Source organism: Seriola lalandi, unplaced genomic scaffold (assembly GCF_002814215.2).
Source record: "Seriola lalandi dorsalis isolate HSWRI2012SDOR001 ecotype SW California unplaced genomic scaffold, Sedor1 jcf7180002054353, whole genome shotgun sequence".
In the NCBI taxonomy this organism is placed as follows: domain Eukaryota; kingdom Metazoa; phylum Chordata; class Actinopteri; order Carangiformes; family Carangidae; genus Seriola; species Seriola lalandi.
The window spans coordinates 928,749-946,977 of NW_019524906.1; the positions used below are offsets into that span (position 1 = coordinate 928,749).

The 18,229-nt window shown below is 40.9% G+C and overlaps 1 protein-coding gene across 1 annotated transcript in view; it reads left to right on the forward strand.

Annotated features, from left to right (window-relative positions):
• The window catches only part of notch2 (notch receptor 2), a 44,253-nt gene that overhangs the window by 9,916 nt on the left and 16,108 nt on the right, over window positions 1–18,229 (forward strand). Inside the window, exons 2-7 of the mRNA XM_023408061.2 lie at window positions 3,143–3,224; window positions 15,152–15,426; window positions 15,537–15,744; window positions 15,909–16,042; window positions 16,485–16,607; window positions 17,567–17,800. Of these exons, the coding sequence (XP_023263829.2) occupies window positions 3,143–3,224; window positions 15,152–15,426; window positions 15,537–15,744; window positions 15,909–16,042; window positions 16,485–16,607; window positions 17,567–17,800 (1,056 nt within the window). The remainder of the gene's footprint in view (window positions 1–3,142; window positions 3,225–15,151; window positions 15,427–15,536; window positions 15,745–15,908; window positions 16,043–16,484; window positions 16,608–17,566; window positions 17,801–18,229) is intronic.

Sequence of the window (18,229 nt, forward strand, 5' to 3'; positions counted from 1 at the left end):
TCACCCGACGCCCCTCTTCTGTCTTCGACGTGATGGCTCTCTCTCTCTCTCTCTCTCTCTCTCTCTCTCTCTCTCTCTCTCTCTCTCTCTCTCACACACACACACAAAAAGACTAAGGATTTTTGATCCGGAAGTGTCTAAATAATAGTAATCATCTGGTCAGGTAACTTCTCTGTGTTTCCTCTCAGTTCACACCATCTGGCTGTAGTTTCACTGTTGACTTTGTCGATCGGGTCTTATCAAGGCTCTCATTCCTGGGAAATTCTCCTGTCCATGGGTCATTGATAGTGAAGTGTGAGAACAGCTAGGTAGAGAGGATTCAATGCTGGTCATATGAGCTTGAGTTACAATACATCAGTCTGCCATTTTAATGTGTATTGAAATAGGGTTGTTCATAATTAACCGCTTAACCGTCAAGAGACAATAAGAATTTAAATTTATTTTATTTTAGTCTTTTAGGTTTAATTCCAGTCCGACTGCCCCTCTGCTCTTTTTTAATCACACGTTGTTGCTGTAAGTGAAGTGTTTGGTCTTAGTGGGTAGTGACCTGTAGCATCTCCCTGAGGGAAGGAGCTGGAAGAGATGATGAGCAGGATGATTTTCACCCTCTGTGGTCTGTTCCACAGGAAACTCAGAATCCAGTGGCATTGGCAGAGTCATGTTCAAGAGTATTATTTGAGAGTCTGAGTGAGTTTATGGGATTTAAGGCAGAACTAAAGTCTATGAACAGAATTTGGCAACCTGAGAGGCAAATCTATATGGGTCCATCAGTGGAGAGGTGCAGGATTTCAGGTATTACAGAATGAGGCTCTCAAATGTGGCCACAGATGAGGGCAACTGGTCTGAAGTCATTCAGGCAGGTGATCTTTGTAGACTTACGGGTAAATTAGTGACGGTAGAGAGTTTAAATTGCTGTTCAGTCTCTTGAATGTAGTTCTCATCTCATCCGCCTGGATGTAGAGAGGGTGGTATTGGAGTGGGAGTAGGGGGGGTGGCTGGTGCCTAAACCCATTTAGATTTTGTGTGTGTGTGTGTGTGTGTGTGTGTGTGTGTGTGTGTGTGTGTGTGTTTTTTAAAGTGGCGTAATAGGAAGCGGGCTGTCCCAGATCTGGTAAGATCATTGCGTCTGGCATTACAACAGCATGTATGGGAAGCTCGTCAAACCAGGGTACGTCAGCGTCTTATTCCATTCTCTGCTCTTGGTCCTCTCCTCTGCTATCGTCTGCTATCTAGCCATAGTCTATGGTGCTGCCCTGATTTATTGTTCAGAAAATTGATGGCTTTTTTATGATTTATCGAGTACCATATTAAACATGATTTTGCATTAAATGTGGTCTTAAATTAAACTAAAAGTGAAAGTTCTGCTATATCACAGGTCTGTGTGCATATGTGTGAATGTTTAGCATTGTGCTATTATATTTACCTGATTTACGTGTGCTGACTTGTAGCAAGTGTGCATGCTGTATGTCTGCCAAGTACAGAAATAGTCCCAAAATACCACAGTATATTGTATGATGTCTTGTAATGCAGCAGTAGTCTGATATCAACTCTCACTTTATTACAGTGGAGTGTCTATGCAAGTATGCACATAGAGACATGTGTGTGTGTGTGTGTGTGTGTGTGTGTGTGTGTGTGTGTGTGTGCGTGCTTTTTGGGATTAGGAATTTCACAGTGGTTTATGTATGATATCCCCATGTCTAATGGACTATGTCTGTCAGTCTGGCTCTAAGGCATTAGTCTGCCCTCACTCTCTGATCAGACCAGTTCAGAAACTAGACCTTGAATGTTTAGCACTTGATAATGAACTATGTGTGTAAAACTTTGAACACCACAAAATTGTGTTAAGGAAGGTTTATAATGGTTAATGTGTCTACTTAAGGACTCCTAAGATAGAGTGACACTGTGATTAATCTAGGTGCAGGAAGTAACACCACTGCTGCGCACACTTCCTGTATTGCAATGACTGTTTTGTAAAGACATTGTTGGCGTTTCTTCGAAATCAGCTGACCTACCCTCAGTTCTGTAAAAAAGAGCGCTGATCTGCAGAGTGGGGATACATCACACAACCACTTAAACATGTGAGACTATAAATTAAACAAAATGTAAATGTAGCAGCATTTGTATAAACGGTGCCAATGATTTACTGGAGTTTTGCTTAATTAATCACCTACACTTAACAGTGGCTCCCTTCATTTGGCTACCATATCACATTGATAAATAAAGACTGAGAACACCACACTTCTGTTCAGCATGTTGGGCTGGTATGGTGTGCGTGAAGACCACTTGAACCATGTGTCTCTGGTGGTTTGAAAGCTGTACAAAGGCTGATGTGTCTGGCTATGAGTATCTCACTGGCAGGGAGATAGTTGGGCTTTGTTGTCTTCGTCAAGGCTCATTTCTGTCTGCCTGCCCATCCGGCCGCCCTGTGACCACTGGCTGATTCCAGGGTGGCTTTGCATAGTTGGCTAGATAGGTGGTGGGCCCTCTGCATTATCTCTCTGTAGTGATGAGGGGAAGGAGGAGATACCTTTAGACAATGTAGAGGGTTCCCCTCAGAGGGGTGAGAAGGGCACGTGGGGGGTATCTTACCACCTCTGCTAACCAATTTTCTGGGGGAAACCCTGAATGACTTTTGAACAGTGCCAGCTTTGAAATTTAGCAACAAGGCTAAAGCTACCCAGCTAATTTAAATAGGTCATTTATTTGACATGCATAAAAATAGTTTTTTATTTTTAGGCACATGAATCCAGAGGACATCACCATTATGGTGTCTATGTATGTCTGTGTCTAGACACAGCAAGTCTAGACCAAGACATGATGGAAACTTCATACCATTATACTTGGTTCTCCAAGTGGATAACCAACTGACTGCTCACAATATACAAATATTTGCATTTTAATGAGGAAACTGACATTCCTGAAACTACTAGAACCCCTAATTGTTTTAAGTTGTGAAGACTGTCTTTAGTATGTGAAGACAAACATTTTTGAATCTGTAAATGAATGGCTTAATTAGCTTAGTTAGCAATACCAATGACATATGTAATAAAATAGCCACATTTATACACACAAATATTGACATCTAGCCGATGAAGTGCCTCTTTGATTGTCCACTCTCTAACCCATCTCTTGTCTTTTGCAGCTCTGCAATGTATGGATGATAAGGCACCTTGTGTGAACAACGCCACATGTCTGACCTTTGCCAATGGCACTGAATACTGCAGGTAAGATTGACTGGCCAAGACTAACATGCTTTTCAGTTAAACTCATGCTGTCATCCCAACACTACAACAAAAATGTGAACACAGTAATAGAAACAGCTCATAAGGGGATTGTTGGATGTGAAAGCCAGTACAGAAATAGGTTTTTTAGATCAACCCCAGCTTGTCCATGGGACCATAAGGTTTTGCTCAGGCATGAAAGGGGGAATAAAAGACTGCTCTGTCTGACAAAGTAAACCAGTACTGGGAACAATACCAATACACACATTTCCACCTCCAAGATCTTATTCATGAGATTTTGGGGGTTTTGTTACAAACTCTCTTGTTGCTTTAGAACTGATAGCTCTAGTCGTTGCCAACATATTTTATTGTCAATTGATTTGTTGTTGCTGGGGGATGTCAAGAAAATGACAAGACATTTTTATTAACCCGCTCATTGTAACCGATAAGAAAAAATTATAATTAACTTGACTGACTGAATCAAAATGACAAGTAGGGTATTAATTGTTACCACACATGTTAGTGATACCTTTTGTTCCTTGGCACATGCCACGTTGTTATGGAAACATATAAGTTGTAAATAATCTGTAAGTAAGCCTCCTCTACTACCAGTGGTGCAATCAGACCATTAGGGAAAAGATCTGTATTGTAAAGGAGAGCAGGGGCCTCTGTGATGTATGCCTTCCACTTTCTGACAGCTTAGCTTAGTTTGTAATTAAGACTGAGCTATCTTTATAATTGTGTTGCCACTCCCAAGCCAAATTCCCAACGAAAATACACACATAGCTGGTTCATGAACCTGATCATATTTCATCGAATGTGATGTGAATCACACTGCATGTCTGTTCCCAGAGTTTTTGGAATTACAAAATTCTGCTGCCTCTGTAAAAAGGGAAGGCGGAAACGATACCTCATAATTAGTGTTTGACTTTTCCTCTGTCGAGTTGAAGGTCAAATAGTGCAGGTGCAAAGAGGTTCATTTTGTGTAGTATATGTATGTGTGAGTGCGTGTGTACATTTGAGAGTCCTGTAGACTCTTGGTAATCTTTTATTGAGAGTCAACTATTGTATTAGATTAAACAGAAGATCTTAATGTCAACTCTTAAACATACAGACAACCAGTTAAGTGAGGCTTGTATGGGTGTGATGTGATGTGATGTGGTCTTGCTGCATCTAGTTAGTTAGAAGCTGCATTTTTAACTAATGTGATGCAGGTGATGGCTGTGTGGTTTAGGCCAGTAATAAAGATAAAATAAAACATAGGCTAGGGTGAATATATTAACGTTCTCTAAAGATGAGCAGTCTGTTTTCAATTTTGGAGATATTTGTGAGGTTGAGGAAATACAGTTGGATTATCTTGGTTAGATGAGTCCAAACAACAGGACCGGATCAAAAATCACTCCCAAATTCAGAGCTGTGTTTTTAATATGGGCTGACAGGCATACAGTACCAGTATAACAGTGCTTTATGACAATACTTACTGGCATGTGTCTCCGAAACAACGCTCACAACATTTGCAGCACTTTAAGGCTTGACCACATCCTATTAGGTTTTATTTTTATTATGTTGTTTTTATTACTTTTACTATAATTTAATTGCGATTATAGATAATATTACATGTAATAATTTTTGTGTATTATTACTAGGGAACTAGTTATTCTTCATTTTTAAGGGGTTTCTGACTATTAGATCTCTCTTCTATTTAGTCTCACTCTTTCTCAGCCAGGCTGTCTCCATTGCTGACGAGTAAGTCAGTATTTGTTTCTCTGAATTAATGATATTGATGATAAAAGAAAAACAGTAGCGAGCCCTCTTGCCCTGGAGACACACAGAGTCTCCCATTTTAGAAAAGTCAGCTGACAGAGCACAGGCTTACTGTTAGACTGATTAAGTAGTTGTTCAGTTTTTTCTGCCATCCACAGGCAAACACGAACAACACACACGCGCATAAACACCACACACTCATACACACATTTGTGCACACAAATGCACGCACTTGCCTCTGTCTGGCCTGTCTCATCCCATCTGTGCTGTGCTGCTAGTCAAAAGGCTCATTGTGTAAAAATTTAATTACGTGTGTATTAGTTTTGTCAATATATTAAAGGAAGCCATTTGTAAGTAAACAGTCACTGTAGCCTTTTGGCTCAGACAAGCGTAATTATGTCACATGGATCACGCCTGGGGTCAGACTGAGTGTAACTTTAATTAAACCAACAATTAATATGACAGGCTCACATTAATAAGGGGCATCAATGCTGTCAACTGGTGCGACAGTTATGTTTCCTCTGAGTTTACAGTTAGCCAACTTGTTTTTAATGCTGAGTGTGGGAAGGAAGAACAAGAGCCATAATGTTAACTTTTTGCAGTTTATGTAATAACAAAAAACAATGTTCATAGATAATAAAGGTGAGGGCAGAATTGTTTTTGTTTGATATCAGTAAAGAAACAGCTCTACAGGGGAGATGAGGCCCTGTTTTGATTGGCAACAGAATGAGCTCCTGTGTATCTTTCTACAACTTGTCTCAAGCACCTTATTTGCAGATTTTCCATACATCCTGGAAACTCTGGAAAACAGAGCTTAGTAATAAGTATGTGTCTGTTTTCCATTGTTTAATTCCTTTTAGAGACTTTTTTAAGTTTTGCTATTTTTTAAGGGAGACAGAAAATGAAAAGGGAAAAGGAAAACTTTAGGTACCAGAGCTGTGTGCTTGCATACAGTACAGTGGCATTGTCTAATAATATGACAATGACAAAATGGAAATGGAAATTTTTACTTGCATGAAAAGATCAGGTTTCTCATTTTAGAAACGAAGAATGCTGTGTGAGTTAAAGTACATGGGAGAGGTCGACCTGCGGCCTTGCAGGGCAGGTTGCAGGGAAGCTGTCTAACCGGTGAAACTGCAAGCCGTCAGCTCTAGGTGTGAGAAAAAGGTGTGTGCTGTGAGTGTGTCTCTACCTGGATTTGTGCATGTCACAAGTTTGCATGCTAGGTATTTGTAACTTACATCATTGCTGAGGGGACACAAGTACTGTTTCATGAGGTATTGGCTAAGGGCACAGAAACATTGTTAGCAGGCCACAGAGGATTCCTAACACTTACATGGAGTCTGACTCAGTGAGTTAATACCTGAGCAGAGAGAGTGAGACTACATGCATTATGTTGTCCAAACTCTATTTTCCTCAAGAACAAGATGTCTTTGTCTGCTGTAAGGCTATGGTGCAAACTGATTAACTCTCCCTCCCTCTCCCTCCCTCTCAGTGCCTCTTTTTTCTCCTGTCTCTTTTTTTCTCTTGTAGTCACTGTCATGACTTTATGTATTTTAAAAAAAAAAAAGCTTTTCTTAAGAGTGAGGACTGAGAGTTACTGTGTTGTGTAGACCTGCTGCCTGTTTGATCTGACAGGTAGAATTTGCCTGCTGGGCAGACAAAGGAAGAGAAAAGGCCAAAAGAAAAGAGGATGTCTATTTTCAGGTAATTTGAGGAGGAATACCTCGGAGCACAACTCCTTACTAATGATGAGAGAGCAGCGCTAGGGGGGGAAGGGAGACGAGGGAGAAGCAGAGCGGAGAGAGGAGTGTAATTTCCCTCTTGCTACGCCTCCTTCATCAAACTGTCACTCATCCATCCATACCTCAGTCCCTCCCACTGCCTCAGGGATTTAGATGCCTCTGGACACAACTCACCTGGCCTCTTAATCCTTTTCCCACAACCCTACACTCTTTTCATTACAGTCTCTTGTACTACTTTATTTTTGTTTAATCATCAGTCCACTTGCCTCTGCCATTATTTTTCAGGTCTTCAGCTTTTACCTTTTATTATAGTCATACTTGCTCCATCTTCCATTCATATCTGTGTGTTTGTAGAGCTTTGTTTAAGACCTTTTGCGCTCACTTTAGTTCTCTGTCAGTGTCAGCCACATTGTGTCACCTCGCAGAAACCTGTGTTATGATTATACTGCATGTCCACATCTCCTCTCAAAGTCTTGTGGCAGAGGAAAGAGAGATGTTTTACACCTCCACAGCAGAAACAACACCCCATCTATATGACACAAATACACACATTTGTTGGGGCAGCTCTGGCTCAGGACGTAGAGCGGGTTGTCCACTAATGGGAAGGCCTGCAGTTTGATTCCCAGATACTGAACCCCAAATTGCCCTCGATGTAACAGTGGTGTGTGAGAAGCGCTAAATGTGTGGGGGAAAAAAACACTGTATGAATATGTGTGTGAATGTAGCTTGACATATAAAGCTCTTTGAATGGTCGATAAGACTAGAAAGGGCTGTATAAGTGCAGTCTTTTTACCGTTTACACTCGCTCACACAGATTTGGATTAGGTATATGATCCAAACTAAAGTCAACACATGATGGAATAGGAAATTGGAATTGGAACCCACGGCAGTGATTTCCTGGTCTCGCCCTCCAAAATACTTATCTCCTTCCCACAGCCCGGCCCACTGCACTGTAGATGTGGTTGAGACTGGAACCACAATGATAAGAGTTTCTTTGTGTAAATGCTTGTGTATATACTCTGGCTCTGTGTGTGTCTCTGGATAGTCAGGGGCACCTTGAGCCTGAGGCAAGTTCACATGCTGGCACAGAGAGGTGTGAGGTTCAGTTAACATGTTACATTCATTAAGATTACTCTGATTATCGATTAATCAGTTTTTTTATTGTTGAATTGATTCATTGTTTATTTTTGAAACGTTATTGTCACAATTTCACAGAGCCCAAGATTAAGTTTTCAAATTGCTATTTATGTCTAATCACCACCCACAAGCTGAAACCAGCAAATATCTTGCATAGTTGTTTAAGTAACTTAAAAAAGCAATCAAATACTAAAGGTGTCAGTTAACTAATTGATTAATTGATTGATCCTTTCAGCACTAATGCCAGCTCACTAGACTGAAAGAGGTGAACATGGCATGCTGTCAATGGTTGCTAGGCTTTGACGCTGTCTTTGAGGGTTACAGTGATACAAGAAACAGACACTCAGACAAACAAAAACAAAACAATAAAGGGTAAAACACACAAACAACACGCTGCTTGGAGACGTGGAGATTCAAACCCCACTCTCAGAAAGAGGAAGCCTTACAAAACAGTGGGGAATGTAGCAACCAGACCATAAACCCACATACAGTGAGGTGATAAGTGGCTCTCTGTCACACATTGATGGTGACACCATGGGGTCAAAAGTACCTCAGTTTTGTCATAAGGTCACACAATCTTCCTTCATGTAGAGTCTCTGACCAGTGTGAGTTTGGTTGGTTGAGTATTTTTTAAAAATCAGTCGTTAATGCACCAGCAACTTCTATCAATTAAATGTAATTAAATTTGAATTCCATTTAAAGTGTTTAGGAGACAAACATCAATGAAATACATCAAAGAGCCATAAAAACACTTTTAAAAACACGTAAAAGAATCTATACTTGGTAAACAAATGCAATTTAGTTATCACGTGATCCCAATAGGACTATATTCTATTCCAACTATATTCTTTTCTGTTACAGATTTCTAAATCAGTCAGTGGTTGTCTATGCATAGCGTAGACCTAGATATGGAACTTTTATAGGCCAACAGACCCAAAGTTGGAGAGTCCACTTTAAAAAACCACACAAGCAGGATAATGAAAGAACAACATAGAGAGACGGTTAGAAGAATCTTTCAGAGAGAAAATGGGTCCCGTGCTTCCTCAGATGACTCTTTATGAACATGTTTCTAAACACAGCCTGAGATTTTACCACATGGTCCTAGTTTAGACTCCACCCTGCTATGCACTCCTTTATTCTGTCTACACTGATGCTTTTTAGTCTGGCTGCCTGGCTTCCTTCACTCTCAAAATGTCTAGCTCTCATTACTTTTCTTGCTTTTACTTCCACCTCATTATGCTATTGTCACTGTACCCGCCTTCCTCTTTTTTGCTATTAGTTTGTGTAACTTTGACATCACTCTCACACCTCCCTCTGCCTGCTTTGTCTTTGATGATATTTTTTGCTGCCTCTGCTCTTCGCTATGAAAATGAGAAGAAAAAAAAGACTATGCTGAGAAGCGTTGAAGCCTGCCAAAAATCCAACTCACAAAAAGTACATTGCTTCTAACGATTATTGAAGTAATAGATTCATAGTTTCCATCCCCCGAAAAAGAACCCATAATTTAACCTTTTCCTCTTAAGTTTAGGTTCATTTTATTTTTCCACTGGAGAACAGACCTCTTCTCATCTGTGGCACCCTCTGATCTATGGGCCTAACTGGGTACACTACTGCTAGTGTCTCACTGCAAGACCTGTTTCACGGTGTGGCAATGTGGCAAAGACCTGGCACAACTCACTGTCATTCTGTGATAGTGCCAGTAGCCTCTTTGGGATGTCTGAATTCTGCCATAATCTCACCAAAGCGGTGGTGGCTTGAGGTGGTGGTGTTACTGAGAAACATTTTACATTTCTGTTTGTATTTAGTTTCTATTCTTTTAGATCGACTGTGCATGATAGTTATTGAAAACAGTAATGGAGACTGCATGTGAGATTGGAAGGAAGTAGAAAGGCTTTAGTCAGCTGCCCACGCGTACACAACTGTAGGGCTCTTTTCTTCACCTTTTTGCTTTAGTTCAGTTCTTATCTATTACTTCAGTTCTTTTGTATATACACTCATATCAGTAGTTAACAGCATGCACAGAAAAGTTGTCAGAGTATTGAATGTGGACTCTGAGTGTAAGTAGAACAGATTGGGTTACACACTGGTGTACCCCAACTATTGAGATATGTGAGCGCTCTCCAACCAGTCTTAGGAGCTCGTCAAGCAGGCTCCACCCTTCACCTTTGAGGTCTAGAAAGTGCTTCCCTGTCTTCTGGGTCTGATATGACTGTGAGAGTCCATCTCAGCTTATCATTCATGTGGTCCAATGTCTCCAGAAAGTTTTTGATTCACACATAATATGAAGAGTTTGGTCTCAGGTAATGGCTCACACTAGTCATTGCTTTGAGCATCAGAGATTCTGCATACATTTGCCATAATCTGTATATCAGTATTAGAAAATTGTAATTATGATTGTGCCATGTTGCCCAGTCCTGGACCAGTTTTGTGATTTGAACTTGCTCCAGACTTTTGGGTCTTTTAAAGTTGCAGTTATTGTCTAAATGGCAGCAGATCTTATTAAAGGAACTACTCCATCCAACTCGAGCATCCTGAAGTTCACACTTCTTAAAATGATCCACTGTTTGCTACAATTTGGTAAACCCAGGGTCCTTTGTTCCTGGTTTTCCTCCACCACTAAGCTAGCAGCGTAGTCATGCATAGAAGCAAAAGTAAAGAGAGTTACGTGTTCTGCATTTGACGTGCGATGTCCATACATGCAAACACAGGACTACGTTACAGTGAATAGACCACCTATGCTCCAGCCAAGACAAGAAATGATCCAGGGATTGAAATGTGAGCTGGTTTATGCTCTCCCTCTTTTTCTCTCACATTGTTGCTCTGTGATGGCTGCAGGGGGAGAGCATGATGGAGTTATTAAGCGTCGCTGAGACTAGAATAGCAACTGGAGGAGGAGGTGGTGTTGGAGTTGTAGTTGGGGAAAGGAAGGTGGAGAGGTAGGAGGAGAGAATTGGCACAAAAGAAAGGGGGAATGAGCGATTGGGGATGGGAGGAGAATGAGGGGACCGGGAGCCCGGGACATAGGAATTAGGAATGGAGGAGGTGGGGAACATTACATGAGTGAGTGAGAATCAGTCCACCCCTCTCTGCACATTGAAGCCCCTACGGCCAGCCAGGACAGGCAGAGGTCAGCATGAGGTAGTGGAGGAGGGAGAAAATGAAGGACAGAAGGGGTGCAGAGAGAGAAGGGGGGTGGGGTGTGTGAGAAAGGGGCGCTAATGTGAACCAGCTGTAGAAACCCGACACTTCAGAGTGGGTTAGAAATGAGAGGTGGAGGAGTGAGAAACGGAGGGAAAGAAGGGCTGCAGGAAACTACACAGAGTTAGAGAAGGATGGAGAAAAGAGGAGGGAAAAAAAGTCCACATGGAGCAAAACAAAGAATCCCATAGATGAGTTTGGCTGCAGAAACCCTCTCTGCTGTTTTGTTCATGAAAGCTGAGCTGACTGTGTGTGTATAGGTGTCAATGTGCATTTGAGTGCAAATTCAAGCTTGTGTTCTGTAGTGTGTATGGAAATTTGTCAGAAAAATCAGACAGCTTCCTGTGTTGTACTCAGCGACAGACTAGTGTGTCAATGTGTTGGGTTATCTCTTCCTCAGTGAGTCACCACTCCCTGACAATAATGTGAATCATGCACAGCCATGTCTGATTGCCTTAGGCTCTAGTGATACAGCCACAGGCTAATAATGAGCTCTCTATCTGGCAATGAAACCTGAAGGACAGGGTGGTATCGTTTCCTGACGCCATGGCATTTGGTTCTGTCAACACTGGTTAGATAGCAGCGATTGAAATTAATAGAGCTTACTGTGCATTTCTCCTGTCAGCACTTTTGAATTTTTACTAAAATCTTTAAGTAGCAAATTAGTTTTGAAGGGTGGTGTTGAGTTGCAAGACAACTTTGCAACAGAAATTATAGCACCTGTGAGTTATTTTCTTGTTAGACTAGTGATAAGTTCTATTTAATGCAACAAAAAAGTGTCACTTGCAAACAAAGCCATATTTTAATTCCAAACTCATAAGCCTGTCAATTAGGCTAAACATTACAACAAAGCACACGTTTTAAATTTCCCCTCCTCTCTCTGAAGTCAGCATTCTCGACTTTGCAAGTACGTCTCATATTCCCTATAGTTTTAACAGTGAAAATGTGTGAATTGTTCCCAGTGAAATGTAAACCTGGCATTAACCTGGACACGGTGTTCTTTGTGTGTCAGCCTGCTAATGTGATGTATGTCACAGGGCAGAGGGCTGTGTCATTACTCTGGGAGAGGGGGGAGAGGTCGTCCAGGAGAAAACAGAGGAGTCCTAATTCCCAGGACGGCTGTCGTGTTGTGATATCATGACCAAGCTGTGTTTTTGTTTTAGTAGTGGGGAGGGACATCTTTGTGTTTGTGTTTGTGTTTATGTTTGTGTGTGTGTGTGTGTGTGTGTGTGTGTGTGTGTGTTTGTGTTCGTGTGTGTGTGTGTGTGTGTGTGTGAGAGTGTGTGTGTGAGTGAGTGTGAGTGTGAGTGTGTGAGTGAGTGTGTGAGTGAGTGAGTGAGTGTGTGTGTGAGTCTTGCGTATAGGTGTGTAGGGGTATGTAGGGGGTTTCAGTGCAGACATGCTGATATATGGATGCAGATAGGAAAGAGGGAGGATGGCCATGGCTAATCTGACAGGGTTGAGGTGAAGCGGGATGCAGTTTGTATTTTCTTTGAAGATCTGATATCACTAATCTACCATCTTGTTTATCTGTTCATCAGCACCACGAGTGTCTGCAAATAGAGGTTTTTAGGGAGATACACTGTGTATTTAAAGATAAGGCTGGCATTATTTGATGTTTTGCTATTGTCAACAAATCCCATGCAAAGACCCAAAACAATGTCTTAGTCTGACAAAGTACTTTCCAATGTCCCCTGCCTCTCTATGCCTAAACCATAAATCTTTAAGTTAAGTTTATACTTTCATGTTTAAATAAAGTTTTATGGAAATTCTACTGAGCTTGAGTAAATTATGCATTTCTTGAGGATGATTTTCGGGCTTTGGCTACACAGACAATATTTATTACAACTAGGATCAATGAATTTGTTGACAACAAGAAAAATAATAAATACTGCTATACCTGCCCTTTACTTGAAGATGGCAAATACATTGACGTCATAGTAAACTTATCTCAATCTAGTCCAAACAAATTGTAAATTATAAAAAAAAAAGTATGGACACATTGCACAATATGTTTATTCATTTAAATGAATAAACACTAGTTTGTGTACATATCAGTGCATTTGATAAACTGTACATTTGTGAACTAAAAATCTTAGAGTGGGAATTTGTTATATGTTGTTTGTCATATTTGAAGAGACAGTGGGTGACTCACACATCATACCAGGCAGCCGTATCAAATGTGTTTGATCTGTGAAACTGCTGTCTGGCATGATTCATGACTCTCCTACTTTCCCATGCGCTCACGACCTAATATCTTCAAGCTGCTTTGGGGTGGAGTGGCCAATAATAAATAAAAGTTAGTAAGCATGAGACTGACTTTCAAATAATTCTCATCTCCACTGATTTGTCTCCATTTCATATGACTCATAACATTTATTCTACTCTCTTCCCTTTATGTTTTTACAAGTTACAGGTCTGTATATTTGTAAAATAAACATATTTTTCATTTGGAATTAGTGTATTTGTTGCCTGTGAATATGAATAAGTGTGTCAGGTACCGTGTGCTGTATTTCTGTACTCCTATTATGTTACCTGAGTCCCTCTAGGGAGGCTGGATTAGAGGCCTGTGTAAGAGGCAGCAGGTTGCTCAGTCGCCCACAGTCCCCAGACAACGTGTCTGCCATGTGCCATACACACACTCAGAATGTCACAGGCTGATCAAAATAGCATACACAGGAAATTACCTGACCATGATCATTTTTGCTCAGTAACAAAATAAAACCCCTCACCAGGTACTGTCATACATAGAGAAGTGGTGAGTGAAAGTGGGAGGGACTGAGAAAAAACTGAGGAATAGAAAGTGACGAAGGGAACATGGTCTCTGATGAGATCCCTAGTGGACACATTGTGAAATATTGCAATTTCCTACCCACTGCTCAGCACGCAGCTGAATCACTGTACTGACAAAGAAGAGAAATCGAAAGAAATGTGTGATGAATAAGCAGAGGGAAAAACAACCACATGATTTGTAGACCAAATGTGGTAATAAGTCAGTAGATGTGCTGCTTTTCTTTCAGTCTTATAGTCACTATACAGTTCTTTGTGAACAACTGGCAGTTTTCAAGAGTTCCTCACTTACTGTATATAGATTTTGATGGATATAGATTTAGATTGATATATAGATTATGGCATTATCTGTTGGCAGGAATATTGTTTTTCTATTACTTTGCCCAGCCCAAATAATTGCTGATGCTTTCTGCTTGTTGTTTTTAGTTTCTACCAGGCTTCAGTCAACAACTTCCAGATGACTCCACCTCACATCCTTCTGCTTTTGAACTTCTTCTTTGCCATCACTGACCCCAGTTTAACCCTCCACTAAGCTCAGCTTCCCCCTTTTCTCTTAGCAGGACTCATGGGGCAATAGCTCCGGGTTCAGAGCAGTTTGTTCAGTATCAATAATGGAAAGGTTAATGGTTCAATTTCTGTGTCATCTTAACAGCATGTTAAATATCCTTAAGCATGATGCCAAAACCCCAACTCCTTCTGTCCAGCAGCTCATGGCCTTATGAATATGTGTGTGTGTGTGTGTGTGTAAACTGTCGAGCATGAGGCTTAACACTGTAAATAGCTTCATATGTTAATATGAAAAGACACTAAATGGATGCAATCCATTCAGCATTTACCATATGGTTTGATATTTGGACTAACTGAACAACTAGTTTCTCTTTATACATAACCACACATTTTGCTAATACTCCTACTTAGGGATGTGGTTTCCCACATAATGTTCAGATCATTATACGGCACTGGCAAGACCTTGTATTAGACAGTGGTGTTTACTTGCACAGGTTCATTAGTGTCTTTGATGTGTGTGCTACAGGACTACAGGACTTCTTAGCTATCAATGCTCTCACCAGCATTTGTCTGATGTGGTTACATGCATTACATGCACCTGACTGAAACTCACTCTTTTGTTTTGTTTGTTTGTCTCTCCCTCAAGCACACACACATACATATTTGTTTGCTTAACTCATCTTTCAACTTTATCGTCTGCATTGACGTGTGATTAGCTTCAAACCCTGGTGTGTCCCTGGTGTGTGCATGTCTCATCACTGTTTTGTGTGTTTTTGTGTGTTTGTCCAGGTGTGCCCCTGGCTTCCTGGGTGAGTATTGCCACCACAAGGACCCTTGTCAACCTGGCTACTGCCTGAATGGAGGTAACTGCTCAGTGTCCATGTCAGCTGGTGTACCTGTACCAGGCAGTGCCACCTGCACCTGCCCTCTTGGTTTTACTGGACAGCACTGCCAAACTCCCCAGAACTCTACGTGTTACCCGAACAACCCCTGTGCCAATCGTGGTGACTGCACCCTGCTCTCCCTGGACAAGTACAAGTGCGAGTGTGCCAGAGGATGGACAGGTGAGACAATGTCCCTCTCTCAGGTGTTTGAAACAAGGGCAGGGCTGTCTGAAGGATAGCTAAAGTACTAATGCTTGTCTATTTGTCTTCTCCCTCCTCTACATTCTCAGGACCGCGGTGTGAGCATGAAGACAGCTGTCTATCTAGTCCCTGTGCCAATGGTGGAAAGTGCAGCTGTCCGTCTGCTGGTAGCTACACATGTTCCTGTCCTCCAGGCTACACAGGTCCTCGCTGCCTTAATGACACAAATGAATGTGCCGCCACACCCTCTATATGCCAGAATGAAGGATTTTGCGTCAACACCCCTGGCTCATACAAGTGAGAATCTTATCGTAACCCAATTGGGTAATTGTCTGGGCAATTTGAACTACTACAATGTGACTACTAGAAAATAACAGAATATTTAGTTTGAAACAGATGTCCACTGGCAAGACTGAATGAAATAAAATGAAAAGAAACTTACTCTTTACTCATTACTACAGGTGTAACTGTGCCTCGGGGTTTACGGGCCGACACTGTGAAAGCTCATACATCCCGTGCTCTCCTTCACCTTGCCTGAATGGAGGCACCTGCCACCAGAACTCTGAAACCAGCTATTCGTGCCACTGCCTTCCAGGTAGGAGGATTCAAATTCTGAAAGACTAAATCTCTGTTCATCTTTTTTAAGCTCAAACTGAATATGAAACAGGACGGCATTGAAGAGAAATAGAAATTTAAGATAATAAAATTAAATGAAGGTAGAGAAAAGAAGTGACACTGTAACCGATATTTATCTCTAAATCAATGTAGCTTTGAGTTTCAAAATAGTTACATTATGTTGTTTGAGGTGCAAACAGTCTGATCCTGTTGGCAGATACACTGTGCTGTCACTTTGCTGCAGTTTGCAAGTAGACACAACAGACACGCACACAGCTTGTGTTTATACACTACCAGGACATGAATACATATGTACACCAGAGGATATCATATTAAAATCTATGTATTGTATTTTATCTTCCCAATGGACACTTAATTAAAACGATGAATAATTCAATTAATATTTCTTTCATTTGTTCAAGGTTTCAATGGGACTAACTGTGAGAACAACATTGATGACTGCCCCGGTCATCAGTGTGCCAATGGAGGAACCTGTATGGATGGAGTCAACACCTACAACTGTCAGTGCCCTCCAGAGTGGACTGGTAAGGGATTTATGTGTATGATTGTTTGTTTATGTGTTCCCATGACCACTATTATACTATGTGTTCAACCACCATGGCTGTTGTTTTCATTGTAGTACAGTATGTAGAGTTACCATCCCATTGCATGTTGAAGCTTTAAAAAAGCAGTATTAGTATTACCGTTATTATTATTATATTAAAGCAGTATTTTATACATGCTCATAGGCGGAATATCTCACATGTGTTATGCAAAACCTGTTTTAACAAGGTTTTTGTATACCTGCTTAAAAAAGTTGTGTGGAATATGCTTTGCAGAATATTCTGTCATCTGTCACATTTTTAAGATGAAACCCACAGCAGATGATTTGCCTCTGTAACCTTTCATTTTCTATACTTCACACCCATATCATTAGGAAATGGCTTATCTGCTGTTGAGCCCTCATTTCTTTGTGTGCCGGTTGAGCAGTGAGGTGAAATAAATGTCCTGTGATCAGCGATAATAGCTTGCATTACTTCATGTTGTCTGTTTTGATACCATACTTCCTACCATTCTTCTGATGTCTTTCACTGTATTTCTGAGGCTTGTATGCTATACAAGGTGTCTCTCTGCTAACACACGCGTGGCATACGCAAGCTTTCCGTTTACGAGACAAATATGCATACATCAGCTTCCTTGAGCCAGTCTGAGTTTATGTATCACTAATCCAACCAGGGGAAGCAAAGCCAACATGATGCTGGAGCAGGGTATTTAAAAATTGCCACTGTGGATAAATAATGTTCTTAAACTGTACGTTTTCCATGTATGCAAAAACAGAGCTTTCTAAATAACATGGAAAACATCTAAAAAATCTAAAAAATGTTTTATTTCTCTACAAGAAACCCATGAGGTTACCCACTGAGTTATGTTGTAGCCTGCTATTAACTTCATTTGTTTAATTTTTCTCCCTCCACTCTATGTCCTCTTCCCTGCCCCTCCACAGGTCAGCATTGCACAGAGGATGTGGATGAGTGTCGTCTGCAGCCAAACACCTGCCAAAATGGTGGTACCTGCAGCAACCTCATCGGTAGCTACGTCTGTGTGTGCGTTAACGGCTGGAGTGGCCCCGACTGCTCTGAAAACATTGATGATTGTGCTACAGCTGCATGCAGCCCAGGCTCCACATGCATCGACCGCGTTGCATCTTTTATCTGTGTCTGCCCTCATGGAAAGACAGGTGGGCCAATAGTGGGAAACCACATGCAGACATTTTTATATCAAACTCTAAAATACATTCAAGATATAATGTGGATCTCTGCCATAGGTCCATACTTCCCTTTAGATATTATGTTATTGTTTATAACAGTAGAAAGTAAACAAAAAATCCAAACAGCTGTAAGATATACAGAATAATAAATAAGTATTAGTCTCTACACTGAAACTTTATATTGACATAGATCACTTACAGTTGAAAGAGTTTTTAATCGTAGGGGACAGTATTCTGTGGAAAAAGTCTAACCTGAACTGATGGTTTCCTAAGCAGATCATTTCTCTGTATTCATCAAAACTTTTTCCTCAAGGAAAAGGCACTGAATGTACTCCATGTCAAACAGTCAAATCCACTAATTATACCACAAAATAGATTTGCACTTCCAGCCTATTGATT